The sequence below is a fragment of the Fukomys damarensis genome, unplaced genomic scaffold (assembly GCF_012274545.1).
Source record: "Fukomys damarensis isolate Sample0158 unplaced genomic scaffold, DMR_v1.0_HiC HiC_scaffold_23, whole genome shotgun sequence".
Lineage (NCBI taxonomy): Eukaryota > Metazoa > Chordata > Mammalia > Rodentia > Bathyergidae > Fukomys > Fukomys damarensis.
The window spans coordinates 4,242,076-4,260,108 of NW_022900935.1; the positions used below are offsets into that span (position 1 = coordinate 4,242,076).

An 18,033-nucleotide genomic window follows, 5' to 3' on the forward strand; every position below is an offset into this window, starting at 1 on the left:
TTTGCCAGTCAGCAAAAGAGAACAGATCATTCTAGGTGGAGGGAAGAAGAGAAACAAGACAAAAAGGAAGGCTGGGCTGGGCTATTTCTTGAGAGTGGAGGGTGGAATCGATTGAGTTTTCACAGATAAATCAAAGCATGCTCACTATTAGTTCAATATTTCTACTCATATTTGTAGCCAAGTTGTTGGAGAAAGTGGTTCTCGATCCTGTTACTGAACAGTGGCTGTGATGTTCACAGAAACCACATGCATGCCATGAACTGCCCCCCAGCAAGGGGTAGCTGTGGCTACCTTTGGAGCCAGCTGCCAATCCATGCCCCGGCTCCAACCCAGATGGGGTTGCTGCTTTCTCTGGACTAAATGGCTTTATCCATCCAATTGCTCTTTGATTCCAAAAATAAATGTCAACCACTAAGCTGCCATGAGGCCTTGTGTTTTTTGCTGATAACTTGATGACGAACAGGATGGATGATTCTCCTGCAGCAAATGGTCGCATTCAAAAGGAAGGGGCCTGGGTTGTAAGGCATGATCAGAATAAACAGGCGAAGAGAATTAAAGTGTTTTGAAGGGAAGAATTGGATGACTTTGGATAAGGGCGAGGGCAGGGCTCCTGAGAGGTAGCATTTAAGGTGATAGCAGGATTTAAAGAATCATGGACACCAGGACTTCCAGGCATTCTTAGAACCCTGGCAAGTACAGACCCCTCACTAGAAAGGCTTGGAAGGTTCCAGAGCAGAGTGCTCCCGCGCCATCTTCCAAAGCCCAGGCTGCCCTCGTGCCCTCCAGGATGTTTCCTGTGACCCAGACATCTCCTGTTCTTCCAGAAACCACCCCTGAGGAAACTCAGTACCGACGGCGCCCTCTGCATGTGGTCTGCTTGGAGGTCCTGCTCTGGGCCCCAGGCTTCTGTCCTCACTGCCAGTGGTGACTCCCGCTTCCGGGATTTGATTGGTACCAGGTTTGGAAACTGTCGGTAAATTGAGGCACAGAGCAGTCAAGAAACTTGCCCCGTGTTGCACCGTGGTGGTCGCACAGTGGGCTCTTGACCACCATTGGTGCCCTGCCTCGGTGGCTGCGCCGGAGACAGCTCATATCGGCTTACACAGGCTGATGGTCAGATTTTCAGGGATTTTGGAAGGCAGCTGTTAACATTCAGGCATCGTTTAACACTTAAATCATATAAACTAACAAACCATATTAAAACAAAGATAACAAGGACTCAAAACTCTTCCTAAGCATTTTACTATCATGTAGGTGCTTGAGAAAATCGATGTCCGCTGGATCGGGTGGGAAAACACTGCGATGGTACTGCCAGGTGTCTCTTCCCAGTGGTGTCCAGTGACTCTTATGCTGGTAGTGTGAAATTTTTCACAGTAGGAATATTTGAAATCTGGCAAAAAAAAGGGGACTTTTTGCCCCCAAAGAATCAGTTATACAATAGTGATCAGCGTATTACTACCTACATCTGAGCTACCATGTCGATTTGTAGATCTCTGGCCAACACGATTGCAGGTCTTTTAAGGAAAAGCTGGAAGTTTGGATTCCTATCTAAGATCTCTCAAGTTTTATATATTAGGGACAGACTACTTCTTGTTTTGGTTTTTTTTTTTTTTGTCTGTTTGTTTTTTTTTGTACCGGGGATCGAACTTGGGTCCTTGCACTTGCCAGGCAGGCCACCAAACCGCTGAGATTAATCTCCGGCCCCAGACTACTTCTTTAAAGTATTATGTAGGCCAAGCCAAGCCTTTCCTACAGGTGATCATAGCCCTGGGATGAAAGTTGATAAACCAATGCAGTTCCGTGCATCAAGCCATGAGATTAAATCATGGGCTCATTAGCTAGCTGGAACTCAGCTATTCCCTATTTGCTGTGAGGAAATCACATGACCCTTTGCTCAGGTGTCTTGTGAAACGCGCAAGCCTCAGCCACTCTGTGCGATGGAAGAACACGGGTTGGGTGACTGGTGGATTAGGTTGCCAGTTCCGAGTCCTCCCACACAGCTGTGTGACCTCGGGCGCAGTACCTGCACCGGCCCCTCAGCCTGCTTACCTAATGCCTCTGCAGACTTTGTGAGGATTAAGGGGATCTTAATGTAAAAGAGGTCAAGTATTTGGTTCTGAGGTCCCGAGGGCTCACTTAGCTCGACTATCAGACAAGCTCATGGATATTTCTATATCTAGAGAGAGATGATCCTGAAGTGTGGCCTCCAGGCAGCGAGGTGAGCGTGGAGCTGGAGCCAAAGGGGTCACGCATTCCCTCAGCAACCTCTTCCGGAGCATCTGCTGTGTGCGCCAGGCTGGACAGGGAGGGCTGCGGACTTGGCGTTTACCCTCCTGGGCCTCTCAGTGTCCTGGAAAGACACAGCAGCACGAAGGTGCCGGGCACCCTCTGCCTGACTTCCCCGGATTATCGCCACGCCCACCTGCAGCTGCCTCTGGGATTCTTCTACTCTACAGCGGGAAAACTGAGACCTGAAGAGGTTAAACAGATCTGAACCCGGGCCCGTGAGACTCGAAGCTTGGCTTCTCCGTCCTGGAGTGGCTCCATGCCCCGTATGCCACGTATCTCATCGCTTTCCCTTGCGTGCTACTGAGGAGTCAAAGCTGGTGCACCACCCAGGCGCCTGCACAGAAGAGGGGATGAGATCCCTGGACTCGAAGAGCTCACCCAGGGCCGGTGAAGACAGAAGGAGCCTCCTGAGAACAGGTCCCTGAGAGAAGCTCCTGGGGAGGAGGGACGGGCGTTGGTGGGCAGTGGGCACAGGGACCCTGTGAAGACGGAGCGAGTTTGGGGGAGGGGGAGGAGGTGTCCTTAGAGGAGGGGCATCCTGACAGATGGAGGAGTGAATCCAAACCTCCAAAACATGCCAGGCTTGGAGGTGCCCGAGAGCAGGCAGCCAAGCCGTGAGGGAGGGAGCGAAGCGAAAGTGGAGGCCTTTCTGAGCAGTGTTGGCTTTTACAGGAAAATGAAAGCTGGAGAAAGAGGTCATGAGAGGCAAGGGAGTTTCTAATTTCCGTGTGTAGTTTTGGGCCCCTCTGAGCACAGTGCTGGCTTTTAGAGGAAAATGAAAGCTGGAGAAAGAGCTCATGGGAGGCAAGGGAGTTTCTAATTTACATCTGCACTTTTTGGCTTGGACTGTCTGGCTTAGGGTGGAGAGGCGAATGAGCCCTTGTAAGTGGATATGGAAACTGATCGAAAAGGAGAAATAAAAATACAGAACAGCATTTGCAACAAAGCATTCTCCCCGCTGGACAGCGTGTGCCTTCATTCGGTGCCTTTGCAATGTTTGCCCCTGTGCCCAGCAGGTGGTTGACAGTCGGTCAGTAGTTTTTGCACTGAACTGAATTCACAGGGCCCCTCGGGGAGCTCTGTGGTTAGGTCCCAAGATGAGAAGGGCTCACAAGGACCCAAAGGAGGACTCCTCTCTGGTGTGTCCAGGACAGGAGGAGAGAGAGAAAGTCACCCCCAAGTCTTCTCAGAAAGAAGTGGGGAGCCAGGATTTGATTCTGGGACTTGGGCCTGTGACGTACAATGAGGCACATGCTTCCCTGACCCATGTTATTGTGCACACTTCAGTTTCTAGAGTAACTTCTTTTTTTTTTTTTTGGTACTGGGGATTGAACTCGGGTGCTTGCAAGGCAGGCCACTGAACCACGGAGCTAAATCCCCGGCCCCCTAGAGTAACTTTTTAGCAGGAGCTTCTGGGGCTGGAGAGGAGAGGGCCTCGTTTTCATGTTTCGATAACAGAGAAGAGCGGTGACTTGTTCAGGTCACACAGCTACTGAGCTGGCGCTGCGGCTTGTGTCTCCACCTAGCTTCCATCTGTAGTGATTTCCAACTCAACAGGGAGCTAGACCAGAAGTACCAGCTGGGCACAGGGAGGTAATATTTTCAAGTTTCTCCAGAGGGGCTTTTATAAGCATCAGAGAACGTTAGGGTTGGCTGGTTGGGAAGAACAGGCAGTAACCGGGGCTGACCAGTGCTTCCTGGCTCCAGTGGCTCTCCCCGGGTTGAGGCTCAGGGATACAGAATAAAACAGAAGCAGGAGCCACAGGCTAGAAAACCACAGGAGCCATGGCAGAGGAGCTCGACAAAGATCCGCTGTGGAGCAGAAAGGGAGGCTGTGGGTTCTAGGCCTCCGTCCTGGTGAAGAGCCCTGGACCACGGATGGCCCAAGCCAGACCCTCCTCCATGTCTGTCCTGAAAGCCACCCCTGCCTGACTTACTGCAAGAAATAGCTGCTTCCCAATACAGCCAAAGAAATCCCCAGGGGTCTCGGGTGTGGTGGTGGGGAGGAAGTAGACTTCCTATGTGAGTTACCAGAGCTCCTGGAGCCATTCCAAGGCGGGAGTGTGGGCGTCAGACACAGGCCTTTAAAACCAGACGGGCCAGCCACTGACTCCGAGGACCCAGAGGGCTCACTGGTAAGAATCTCATTCTTGGGGTACCTTTACTCGGTGGGGGTACAAGGAGCAAGGCCGGAGAGGGTCTGTGAGAGGAGTCCCCTGGGAGCAGGGTCCAGAGAGCGGCAGGCCCCGCTGCCTCCTGCACTGCTTTCCGGGAGGAGGTCTCAGTGAACGTGTGCAACAGTGGGGTTTGGTGCTGCTGGTCCTTCTCAGCCAAGGGACGTGAACTGGGGGTCCTGGGAGCGCAGGGTCTCCTGTATGTGGGCTTGGAGCCCCTGTCCCTGATGTGACCAGGCTGCCTCTGGCCTCTGGGTCTGTCTTGGCGTTTCCATCCGTCTATCTCTGTGCTCCCCACCTTTCATTACCGCAGCCACCACTCCACTCTGGAATTAACTTTCTGTTCTTCTTACTCCTCTCTGTGGTCATTTGATAAAAATAGCCGAGGCCACTTCCTTCTGCTGGGGCGATACTCTAGGCCCCAGCAATGTCTGGGATCCCGGGCTGCTGTTTGCGCCGATGCCTTCGCCACCGATCCATGAAACTTGTCTTGTTCTTTCTGGCTTGTTTGCTGGGGCCTCCAGCTGCTGCACCACTGGCAGCAGCCGCCCAGGGGCCTCTGCAGTGTGCCTGGCTGTTGGTTTATTCAGATTTGGTGAGGCCAACACATCAGAAGATGATTGGCATTTTAAGGGCTCCTCGATGCTTACAGTTCCCGGGGGAACTGGGATGCCACCCGGGGTCAGGATGCAAAAGAGGGGAGCGGAATGAGCCACCCAGAATCTTCGTGGCTTGTGAATGAACGGCATCTCAGGGCGGGTAGCTTAGGAATGACTCGTGAATCATTTCTGTTGGCGGCCCAGGACAGCAGCGGGCACACGAGAGCTAGATGAAGCAGAGTGGTATGAAGGCTGGGGATCGGTTGATTTGCACAGGAGAGGCACGCTGCTGGAGGGTCAGCTGAGGTCTCGGGATTAGCAAACCCCACCATTAGCAAACCTCTTTCTGATTAGCAAGATCCCCAAGCTGTCCATGCAGCGTAGAAGATAAAAAAATACAAAATATATTTAGTGCCCAGAGGTTGCTCAGACACCTGGAATAGTCAGTCAGTCAAAGGAGGAGCTGCACCGTCCTGCGCCACACCCGTGGGGAATTCATTTCACCCGCCTGCGTGCTGCAATTTCCTGAATCTGTAAAATCAGTAACTGTTATTCATTCATTCGCTTAAGGGGACCAATGGCAGGCTTATGTTTATCGGCCTGTCAAGGTCACTGGTGGATTTAAAGACACAGTGGACAGTACCTGACACCTTGGAGATAACCAGTGAGTGGTAGCTGGAGTCTTTGCCTTGTCACAGCTCCAGGAAGCAACAGAAAGATTGGTGTGGACTGTGGGGTCTAGGATCCTTTTCCTTGGCTATTTAGAGCAAGGACTGTGGTTGGACAGAATCCTCAGGAATGTTCTTGGTACTCAGAGGGGCTGTTGGACCAAGGCCAGCCCAGAGGGTTTAAGGCTGTGTGTTTGAAGGCCAGGCCTTGGGAGGTGCCAGGGACTCAGGCTGAGCCCTGGCACAAGGGACCCCTTAACTCAGGGAGACTGTGTGGCACCAGAGGCAGAAGTCCTGGCAGCCCACAGGACAACTAAGAAGTTGTGGATCAACAGGGACTTTGGGATGCTAGGAAGGGACAGAAGCGAGCAGCAGAATCACCCAGGGGCCAAACGAGAGCCAGGCATGAGGCTGCAACACAGAATTTCCTCCGCCTTTCGGCTGTGACTACCTGTGGTCTCCAGACCTATAGTGCTGTTTTTGCACAGATCCTAAGGAGGGACGCGTAGAAGGCAGAGCACAGGAAGGGACCCAGCCCTTGTGGTGAGAATTTGTCCCTAGGGTGGGGTGATGCAATATGGCAATATGGGTTTCAATCCAGCCTCTGCTTCTTACTAGCTGTGCAACCATTAGAAGGCAGAGCACAGGAAGGGACCCAGCCCTTGTGGTGAGAATTTGTCCCTAGGGTGGGGGTGATGCAATATGGCAATATGGGTTTCAATCCAGCCTCTGCTTCTTACTAGCTGTGCAACCTCTGGCAGGTTCCCCACAGTCTCTGAGCCTCAGTTTCCCCCTGGAAAATGGGGACAGTGATACTGGCAGCGCTGTCATGAGCATTGGGTCCACTTGCTTTTCAGGTGGACACAGTGCCAGGGGTCTAGGGGAACATCCTCGTTTTAAATTCTTTTAAAAATCAAGAGAATCAATGACTGTAATGACCATGAATATGTAATAATGAGCACCGCTTGACATATATTTGTCTTTCCACCAACACAACTGTCAAATATAGATACATCTCAACATGCACATGTATATATAAAACACACACACACATATACACGTGTGTGAGAGACAGAGAGACAGAGGCCTGGAGGGGCCCACAAAAGCCATAAGAGGCCTTGAAAGGTCTTAGCATGTGGTGAATACTTGGGTCCATTCCCAGAGCACCCTTCCTGGGTGTGCATTGTCCTTGGTTTTAGCACAAGGCTCTGAGTGGCCAGCTTCTGCCTTCAGAGGACTTGCCTGAGAGCCTTGAAAATAGGCAGCAGCAGCAGCACCGCTCAACCAGCAGGCACGGACGCCAATACCAGCTCCCTGCTGCTCTATGTCTGGCCTCTTCTCCCGCTACATCTTCTTCCGTCTCTCCTCAACAGTTCATCTAGGTTATGTCAGTTCCTGCCCTTCGATTTTTGCCACCAAATCTCCACTGAGATTCCTTACCTGTTTCTCTGGGTCATTCAGACATCTTCTGTAGACGGCATGTGGGTCGGGGTATTCGTGCCTGGCAGCACTTGTGATGGGTAAATTTCGCTGCCACCTCCGGTGGGGACAGCTTCCCACGAATGCTTTCACTCGTGCTGCTCTCCCTCCAGAGCCCCCCAGCCCCTGCACTGGACCAACTCCTGATGGCTTTTGCCTCTTGTCTCTTCATCCTTGCCCAACATGGGGGAGCAGCAGATTAGGGAGGCCAGGGGTGGAGCTGGGTGGGTCTGAATGGGCCTTGGGACCAACAGCTGAAAGCCATGGCGTGGATGTGTTTTATTTTTCAGAACCGCAGAGATGAAAGGCCTCCTCATACTGGCTTTGTTCCTGGCTTATAGTAAGTGCTGGCCCCATTACCCGTGGGTGACTTTTCCACCCCATGGGAGGGATAGGGTAGTGGAAAGAAGACCAGCCCTTGAGGTCATGGAGTCTGGCATGCGAATCTTGGCCCTGCACTTACCGTGTAGACGCAAACATTAGCAGGAGACTCTGTGTCCCTGAGCCTTGGATAACTCGTCAGACACAGGTAACACTGTGGACAGGGAGGGCTGTTGCACACCCAGATGCTGTATGTTGGGGTGTGAAGGTTGTGAACATGAAGATATGCAGCTTGAAAATCTGGGGAGTAGATTTATTCCTGCAATACAAAACAAAATAAGGCCAAAACAAAACAAATGACCTCAAGATAGAGCACAAGATCTGTATAGAAATAATCGCCCCTGATTCCCAGATTACTCTGCTCAGGCCTGCCCAGGTCTTCTACACACCTCACCATTGGCTACTTCCCAGCTGGGAGGTGACTGTCCCCTGGCTTTCGGCTCCCCTGCTGCAGCCCTGTAACCCTGCACACAGCCCCTCTTCCCACAGGCTGTCCTGCCTTTGATGTCTTGCCAGATCTCTGGAGTCCCCAGGAGGAACCAGAGACAGTGTACGGAGAACACCCTGGGCCCACTGAGAGCCCTCCAGCCTCAGTTTCCCAAACTGTAAAATGACGGAACTGACGTCAGTGGTTACTAAGGTTCACATTCTGATGTAAGACCCTGTAACTTCTATTCTAAAAGGTCCTAGGCAAGAGGAGGAAGGGGTATATTGCTGGGAGGAACAGGAAGTTCCTGTCTGCCTACCTGCTTCCCTGTGGATTATACCGAATATGTCTCTGTCCCTTAGGATGGGTTTGTCACTGTGCTCAGAATTTATATACTGTCTTATTTTAACCCTCACCATAACTCCAAGAAGTAGGTGTTAACTTTGGGCTCCTTTTCCCAGTTGAAGGAACTGAGGCTCCGAGAGATTAAGTGGCTGTTCACCATACTTCAGATTTGCGACAGGGTCAGGATTTGAACCCTGGTCCGCTCCTTTTCCAAGTTTTAACTCTTAACCACTTCTCTGCACTGCTCGCCCTCACCTCCTTGCTCCCCTCCCAGTAACTGGGAGAGTGAAAGAGGGCGAGGTAAAAGGGCAGGAGATTCTGAGAGGTGGGCCTACAGCAGGGTGCCCAGGGTCACCCAGGGACATGGGCTGTCTTGCAGGTGTGCCTGCCATCCCAGGGAGCTTGCTAAAGCTGAGTGCCATGATCGAGGATGTGACTGGCATGGATGCCCTGATGAACTACGGTTTCTATGGCTGCTACTGTGGCTGGGGTGGCCAAGGGACCCCCAAGGATCCCACTGACTGGTGAGCTGATTGTCTTAATTGTCTTCTTAGGGCCCAGGTTCTGCGCTGTCATCACTTCATCTAATCCCTCTCAGTCCGTTCTAGAAGCAGTAAAGCACCATTTTTTACTTGGGAAAACTGAGTCTCAGAGAAGCTAACTGGCTTGCTAACATGTATGTGCCAAGTAATCCCCAAACAACCCCAAGATCTCCATGGCTGATGAGTCACGGGATTTATTGCATCCTAAAAAATGGTACTTACTGATAGGCACTTTTAAACAGTCACATTCGTTTGTTTTGCTTACGAATTTGCCCTCCGGGTGGGGTGTGGTGGGTTGGTTTATCTCTATTTCACTCACTTTCCCCTTGAGGACTTGACTAGGGCTGGATACTGTCTACATGGCGGGTGAGTTGTTGTTCCTGTATCCTGGCTGGGAGTCCAGCCGAGGTTGTGAACTGGGGTGGGGGTGGGGGGGTCTCAGTTCCTTTCACTGCAGACTCTTGAGAATATTTAGACTTCCTTACAGTATGGCACCTGTTGGGTTCTAAGATTGCATGTTCCCAAACTATAAGATAAGAGAGAAAAGCAATTTTATCATTAACCTCAGAAATTCCTGTGGTATTTGCGCTATCTTCTTGGTTGAAGCAGACATGGAGGTTTTTAAAAAGGAGACCTAGGTTAATCAGCAGGTGCAAAATACAATTAGGAAGGAAGGGTGAGTTCTGAGATTCTATTACATACAGGGTGACCATAGTTAATAATATAATAAATATTTCAAAAGAGCTGGGAGAGAAGAAGTTTAATGGTCTCACGACCAAGAAAAGATGAGTGCTCGAAGTGATAAAAACGCTAATGAGCCTGATTTGATCACTATATAATATACATGGATCAGAGTAGCACATTTTCTTCCAAAAACACGTACTGTGAGTTATTATGTGTCAATTAAAAACAAAAAGAGAGAGGGGACCTAGATTCCATTTCTTGATTGGGAAGTGTCAACAGTTCTAGAAGGACCTGTGAGGTGAGAGATACTTTGCCTTGGAAAACATCCTATCGAGTTAACAGTTCCGATACTGCTGGATGTACACACATAATAGAAGGCAAGGGGCATAAATTAGACAAGTGATGGCAGGTGACTGGATCCAGGTTTCTTGCTTCTGGAGTGGGATTTGCAGAAAAGCAAAAGGGAATCTTGAATGAACCAGTGGATTAGTGTTGAAGACATCAGTATGAACTCCCCTTTAGCTTAATATAGGTATAGATGGTAACATATGGAAATAGAAATATGTGTATGTGCCCAGGTCAATATAAACACAAATATTTTGCCCTGGCCATGGAGAGAGGCTAAAAGAAATGACAACCTGGTAGCAAACTGCACACCTAGTGCCTAGATCTGGTCTCCTTTGCATCTCTTCAGTCAAAGGAACCAAGGGTCCTTGTAGATGTGGCTTATCCAGGATGAGGGCAGGAGATTTCCAAGATGAGACTGGGGCTTCTCATAGGGCCAGAGAGTAAGGAATTGCTCAGAAGAAAACAAAATCCCACATTGATAAAGGTATGTCACAGGCATTAACTGACTGGAAGCTGGAACCATTTGAGCAACAAAATAAATAAGTCATCATCCCTATCTTACCATGAAAGAGAAAAACATCAGCCAAATCCCAATAACTAGGCATTTTACAAAACTCCTGACCAATATTCCTCCAAAGAATATCATCAAAAACAAGTGAAGAGGGAACCGGGGATTTAGCTCAGTGGCACCATGCCTGTCTTGCAAGTGGAAGGTCCTGAGTTGTATCCCCGGTACCCCCCCAAAAAAAAAGTGAAGAGGGACCTAAGAAGACAACTAAATGTGGCATTCAGGATAGGATCCTTGGAAGGAAAAAGGACATTAAATAAAAGCCAAGGAAATGTAAATATGGACATTTTATGGTCAGTGAAACAATGATGTAGTATTATTTAATTAAAAGATCAGTATTGGTTCACCGGTTGTAACAAATGCATCAAACTATTAACAGGTGCTGGGGTTCCCAGAGGACCCATCTAGGATTTTGTTGTCCTGTTCACAGAACTGGCCAAGACACCCAAAGAATATAGAAGTTTTACATTTATTCATGGTACAAGTAGGGAGAAAAGGGAGAAGTACTCTCAAAAAAAAAAAAAAAAGTGCTCTGCAGAGTGAGTGTGGAAAAAGAAAATACACCCTGCATGCAGAGTGGGTTATTGCAAAAGGAAGAAGACAGCTTCCTCGAGGCCAGAGGCTGCCATCTTCTGTGCCTCCTTTCTGATGTCAGATCTAGGCCATCCTATCAAAAAACCTGCCTAATCTTGTGCCAGGAGAATTGAAAACTGCACTCGCCCATTGGTATCGGGTGAAGGGCTTAGAAGCTCTTCTGCCCTACGTCCTGCCTGCACAGCAGTTTGCCACACCCTAATCTCCTGTCTCCTGTCTCAATTCTATTAATACAAGATGTTAACAATAGGGGAGACCGAATGTTTCCCCTGTGTGATCTCATCTGTGACTTTTAAAAACGTAAATGCAGTCTGCCACTCTCACCATACTAGAGGGCAAAATTTTGCTCAGAAAAAAGTTCCACGTGAAACACGTCGATTGAGGCCCTAGGTTCCTTCCATGTTATGACTCACCCACCCACTATGACCTGAATCCTCCGCTGTGTCATCTCTACCCAGATGAAAAATGGAGAAAGGGGGAAAGTGGAAGATAGATGGGAAGGTTCCATGGTAGGTCTGGAAGCAGTGTACCTGGTTTCTGCCCAGAGTTCCCTAGCCACAGCCTAGTCACGTGACCACACATACCTGCAAAAGAGTCTGGGAAATGTAGTCTGACTCATGAGGAAATAGTTGGTCAGTAGCAGCCCCAGTAGAAGAGAGTACAGTACACAGACATATTACCAGATCTCATCTCTGCCCACCCACACCCACTAAGGTGGCCTCTGCTAAAGGAGCATAGTTGAATTTTTGCACCTTTTAAAAAGTCAACCTAAATAGCAAAGAGAGAGAGGGAGAAGGAGAGGGAAAGGGAGAGGGTTGGGAGGGGGAGAGGAAGAGGGGTGGGGAGAGAGAGAGACTCCAAAAAATAATGATATTAATTTGGGGAGAGCAGAACATTGCAATAAAAATGAAAGAGCCTTAGTAGACTATAGGCATATTCCAGGAGGTAGAAGCATGGGGAAGTTTAGTAGCCAAGGGGAAATATTTACATAAATTGCTTAGAGACAAAGCTCATTGGTCCTGGAGACCCAAGGAAGGAGATGGTGCAACCTCATTGGAGGAAATGCTGTTGCATCTGAATTGTTGCAGTCTTAAAGAATGTTAAAGATATACTTGTTCCAGTAATCTGTGGATACAAGCAAGCTGTGCAAAGTGTGGGTTGCATGTAGGACAACAGTAATTCCTAGTGGGGCTTTAAACAGTCCTTGAGAAAGTGCTTATCTCAGGCAGCCTTACCCCCCCGCCACTGGCTACCTCCTGGCTCTAATTTTGTTTAGGTCGAAAAGAACAATTTCATCTTATCATCTTTCACAGAGACAAGGGGTCAAGAAGGTCCCCCTCCTGCTCAGAACCCAAGTCCCCTTGTGTTGGCAGGTGCTGCTGGACGCATGACAAATGCTACAAGCATCTGGAGAGGAAAGGCTGCAGAACCCTAACACAGTCCTACAGTTACAGAATCACACAGGGCCTGGTCACCTGCGGTAAGACGGGTCTTCCTGTTTAGGCCCGCCTCTGAGGTCAGCTGCCTGTATGTCGGGGGACAGATTTGAGGATGAAAGAGCCAGGATTGTCACAACCATACCTGACCTCTGGGGCCCGACTTGCATATTTTAGACTGAGCACTCACTGGGTGCAAATGCTTTTCAGACTGCCTTTTGCTTGCTCCCTCAACCCCTAAATAACCCATGGAGTACGTTTAGTCTCCCCTCATTTTACACATGGGGAAAACAAAGGTCGAAGCCTGCAGTGAATAGCAGGACTCAAGCTCAGGTCATCCCAGCTCCAAGCTAAGCCTGGGGATGACATCTCCTCTAGGAGGATCAGTTCTTCCTGAGCTGAGGCGGTTTCCATCCTCAGGCTGGGAGCACCCAGGGGAGGGGGTACATTTCCTGCATCAAACTGGGAAGCTCCCTGAGGGCAGGGGCTGTGTCTCTGTGGACTAAAATCTCACCCTGAAAAGCAGCCATCATGGTGCCTCCTCCGCCAGACCATGAAGCCCCTGTTTAGGAGCTGCCTAGACCAGAACCTAGACAGGGAGTCTGCGCAGGCTTGACTCCTCGGGCTTGTCCTCCGACTTGACTTTGAGCAAGCCAAGGTGGACAGAGGACACCATTCTGATCCCTCTTCTGCCCTTGCTGGCCCTTTTGCAGAGTACCAGCCTTTTTGCCCAATGCAGCTCTGCTCCTGTGACAAGAAGCTTGTCCACTGCCTGAAGAGAAACCTGTGGAGCTACAACCGTGATTACCAGTTTACTCTCAACGCCTTCTGCAGTTAGTCGCCCTCAGTGAGCAGCCACACACACCGAAGCCAAACTCTCCTACAGCACAGGGGTTGTGCTATGCAGGATGCCCAGAGCACACTCTTTCTCTGAGTCCCCCTGGGGTGGGCGGAGTGCCGTGGCCACACTTCACCCTCCAGAGGATTCCAGAGTAACTCTGGTTGATGGCTTGGAAAGGCCCCAGGTCTCTGGGCCTCCGCATGTTCGGTCAGCCCCCCAGGAGCCAGGGCTGCATTTCATTTTAAATTTCTGTAATGAGATTATCACCACCCGCTCCAGGGAATCTTCACTCAAGTAGAAGCGAAATTGACTCCATAAATCTGCTACACAGATATTAAATAAAATTCATTCCCAAGGCTAATAAAAATCACACAGCTATTTTCTCTGCTGTAGAGGTTCGCCTGTGTCTCTTTCTCTGCCATCAAACCCTAAGGTCGACAAATTCATTGTGTTCTCTGACAGACAGAGGGAAGAGGACTAACAGAGGGAGCGTTTTTGGAATGGGCTTCAGGCCTTCTCTTGGGCTCACTTCCTGCAAGCCCAGCGCTGGGCCTTACTGCTCTGCCGGAGGATGCAGGGAAGATAAGTGGCCGCCCAAGTCCTGCCAACTTGGGCTTCTGGGCAGAGCCCAATCCCAGATGGCTTCTCCGGAGACAGGGCTTTGGGTCCATTACTGAACTTCTCTGATTTTCAATCTCTTTGAGCAAGCAAGCGTCGTGTTCCTCGCAAGGTAAAGTGAGACTTAACAGCCACTTTCATGTGGATTCAAGGGATGCTGAGGCTCTAGGATTTCATTACACCAGAGGTTCGTTTTTGTTTTTAGCTAGGATTCAACTATGGGGCTTATTTTTATCAAGTAAGGACTCTTAAGTACCCAACTCATCTATCAGTTTACAAAAGAAAAAGAGTTCTGATACCAAGACTGTTACAGGGGGAGAGGTCATATTGCAAAACAAAAGAGAATCCTTTCCAAGAAAGGATGTTTGGCTTATGTCCACTGACATAGCCAAAAATAACCCCATGATAAATGGGATCCATACGTAACAAACCTTCAGTGTCGAACATTCTCTAAATAAAATTTAATTACAAGATTACCCTAAATATACCCGTGTTTTGATATAGACTCAGTGCTGCATTTAACGATGCAATACAGAAGGGAGCTCAGATGCCCAGTTTGCTCAGGAATTTTTTAAAGATCAAAGCCACATCCGAGATCCAGTTTTGAGGGCCAGTTTTCTCCAGTTGCAACATTCCGGGTGATGAGAAGAGGCTCCAGGAGAAGCTTCCTCTCTTCTCCCATCAGGGCTCCGTGACAGGCAGGGTGGGCTATTGCTGGTAAGTTCTGCAGCAGGGGCTGTGTACCCGCTGGGTCACCGGGGATCCCAGCTCAGAGCCCGTATCCAGGCAGCTCAGACCAGCAGGGGATGCAGTGTCACCGTGAGACTAAGAAACACACAGCCATGGTCTAGTGGGAAGGACCATTGCGCACCTTTATTTATGCAGTAGGTAACTGGGGACCAGAGAAATCAGGAGACTTTCCCACAGTCACACAGCACATCAACAGGAGAAATCGGATTAGACCTCAGGACCTGGCCATACTAACCCTTGGGATCGGCCGACTCTCCCACACTGTGTTCCGCCCCAGAATGAAGAAAGAGCACAGAAGTTCGGGGACTCGCCCACCTTGGGCATTCTCTCTGGATTCCATTCAGGAGCCAGCTCCATTTCTTCTCTGTCCTAACGGCCTGTTTGGATCCCAGAGGTCGTCTCTGGGCAGACGGTCTGTATTGGGCTCTAGGCTTCATCCTTCCTGGAGGAAACTCTGGAGGACCCACCCTCACTCCTGTGAACAGCCCTGGGGAAACAGCGCTGGACTGTCTGGTTCACCTATCCCTGGCCAGGAGGAGCACATCAGAGACACCATCCCTCCAGAGTTGCACAGTTCATGTCCTTTGCTTGCATCTGACCTGGCCTTCAGATTCAAATGCGACCCTGCAGCACGTGTAACACGATCTGTACAAGCAAGTGCGCATCGGTGGGGGGACAGGGTTCTCACAATTCCCAAACCGAAAAGGAGCCAAACAGGAAGCTACTGGGGGAGACAGAGCCAGGAGGACAGAGCTCAGGCAAGCTGATGTGGTAGCAGGTGGCCTGGGTCCTCCTCTGTGCCCTCTACTACCTAGATGTTACCAGCTGCCCTGTGAGTGGGTGTTCTCATCCCCACAGCAGGAGCGGAGGGAGGCGCAGGGAGCTAAAGTGCTTTGCCTGAGGCCACGTAGCTAATAAGGAAAACAGGTGGTAAAGAAGCAGCAGGCTGCCTGATTTCCAAAGCTGTGTTCCTAGGCTGCGGGACAGATGGCATCACACGGGGAAGCTGGGAACCTGGGGCCAGGTCTTGCGACAGACACTGAGGGAAAACACATTTTGCTTTGTTCAGAATGGGTGTGGTGAGTTCCGATGGTGTAACTTTAGCTTAAATTCCATTTCCCAGAATTCCTTTCTCTGCAAAGTTCTGGGTTATCGGGGCCAGGGAGGTGCTCTGTACAAGATCTGGGAGGCAGAAGGGAAGTACAGCGGTCTTTTCTTGCACTTGGAAGGTCAGAGGGAGGCAGATCTGTTTGCAGCTGGGACGTGTTGTCGCAACCTGGCTTGCCTTCCCCGCAAGAGCCTGCTGGGTCTGTTCCTTTGACTTTTCCAAATGTTGGGCCAGGTGTGCGCTTGTTCCTCAGACGAGAAAACCAGCTTCTCCATGCGGTGCGGAACAGCCAAGCTGGACGCTGAAGCCCATGTGGTTTAGCCTGTCCTCTGGGTACCACCCGTCTTCACAGGTTCCCGTTTGTCCTTGGTCACTACCTTTCACATCCTGCTTCCCAACCCAACGGTCTGCCCTGCTGACTTTGGGCTGTAGAGAAAGAGCTTCACACTCTTAAGCCAGCTTTCCCACTGCCCAGCACCAAACCTTACTTCAGTGTTTCACCATAGACAGGGCCCCTGTCCCTGCCTGGGTCCTCTGATGACACAGAATTTGGTATAACGTGGTTCCCAAGAGACAGAGCCTAAAAGTCTGGCTCCCTGATTTGCTTGAGTGAGCTGGGCTTGGCTGTCTTATTTGATTAAAGGCATGGATGGCTGGTTGTTGGTGGTAATGGGGACAATGACCTACGCAGCCTGCAGGGATCAAACAGTTTCTTCCACTATCACCTCAACACACAGAGTCAAGGGCTTTGACTCTGGTGCCTCTGGGAAGTTGATGTCATAAAGCATTTCCATGGAAATAAAAGTAATATGGGGTTGGAGAAGTAGAAGAAGAAAGCAATGAGCTTGAGCCCTTAAATTCTCACTTGAGATTTGCCTAAGGGACCGGAAGACTTGCTCACCTGTGTGGGAAGACGATGGAAGCTGTTAGAGGAGCTAAGATGACTAATCTGTAAGATTTTGGCCATGTGCGGCAGTGCAGGCCTGTACTTGGGAGACTGAGGCAAGGGCACAAGGCATTACAAGCCAGCTTGTTTTAATTAACTGAAAGGCAGGCAGGCAGGCAGGCAGGAAGGAAGCTTCCGATTACAGTGGCTGTTCCAGAAGTGGCTTTCTGGTTAAGCACATCAACGCATTCCCCTGCTCCCGCCCGGCTTTGTGACTATTCACCCACAGAAGGACTTGTTTTTCTATAGCTGTTAGTCAAACCATCAGAAGTCCTTGCTTTCAGCTTCTGGGGCCCGTGATCTTCCTCCACTTTCCTATTGCCCAGAGATATCAGCTGTCGGACCTGATCGCGATCCAGCCCCCAGGGTCCTCGATCATCTCTCTACACACCCGACATCACACTGGTCTAGCTCCTCGGTGACAGGGTGCTGGATGCACCTGGTAATCAGGAAAAAAGGGCTACTTTAGAGTCAGTGGCAAACCTTTACTCACGTGCTTTAGAGGGAAATATACTCCCTCAAGATACAGGGGCCTGCTGCCTCCACAGCATTTCTAGGGGTTCTAGGGCTGGGGGGGTGTCAAGATGCCTCTTTCAAGGGGAAGGACAAGAACCAGCACCTGGTCTTTCCCTTCACTGATAAGGACACATAATGAACACCCTGTGGGCCCTTTGCGCTTTGGAGACTTATGGCTCCTCTGGTTGTATTACTTCAACCCATGACATGAATGGCTGGCATAAAGTCGGACATGCAGAGCAGCAGTTCCACCACCAAATGGGTGTGAGATTGAGCTGGAACGGGTCCTGAAGGTACAAGTCATTTGTGTGAACGAGGGGCCAGATGCCACGTGCGCTACGCCTGTCATGTTGTTTCTTCCTGCTCCTTGACCTGTACATTTGACTTCATGGGCAAGTTCCCTGTGGCCAGCTGCCTGGGGACTTGTGTTACAGACATATGCTGGCGCTCCCTGCAAGTGGACGGCTGTAGCATGATAGTCTCAACCCCTGGGATGGCCCAACTGTTTGCATAGTGTGAGTTAATGTAGTTAATCTTGTATCTCAGAGCTTCAGTTAGAGGTTATCAAAAGGTGACTGTGATGATTGGAGTCACACTGGAATAGAGATGAATATCAATTGGGCCGGGAATTTAGCTCAGGGGCACCAGGCCTTCCTTGCAAATGCAGGGTCCTGAGTTCAATTCCCCCAGTGCCAAAAAAAAAAAAAAAAAAAAAAAAAA

General features: G+C 50.0%; 1 protein-coding gene across 4 annotated transcripts; it reads left to right on the top strand.

The window, feature by feature from the left end:
* The first annotated feature begins 2,311 nt into the window (after positions 1-2,311).
* LOC104855405 (calcium-dependent phospholipase A2) lies at positions 2,312-13,745 on the top strand. Of its 4 annotated transcripts, none has more exons than XM_033767800.1 (5): positions 2,312-2,706; positions 7,500-7,549; positions 8,742-8,886; positions 12,472-12,578; positions 13,248-13,745. In XM_033767800.1, the coding sequence occupies exons 2-5, from the start codon at positions 7,510-7,512 to the stop codon at positions 13,370-13,372; spliced, it is 417 nt and encodes a 138-aa protein (XP_033623691.1). In that variant the 5' UTR covers positions 2,312-2,706; positions 7,500-7,509; the 3' UTR covers positions 13,373-13,745. The 4 variants fall into 4 exon arrangements, with proteins under 4 accessions (XP_033623691.1, XP_010612554.1, XP_019061645.1 ...); XM_010614252.3 differs by lacking the exon at positions 2,312-2,706 and adding an exon at positions 3,839-4,424; XM_019206100.2 differs by lacking the exon at positions 2,312-2,706 and adding an exon at positions 6,903-7,117.
* Positions 13,746-18,033: the final 4,288 nt, after the last annotated feature.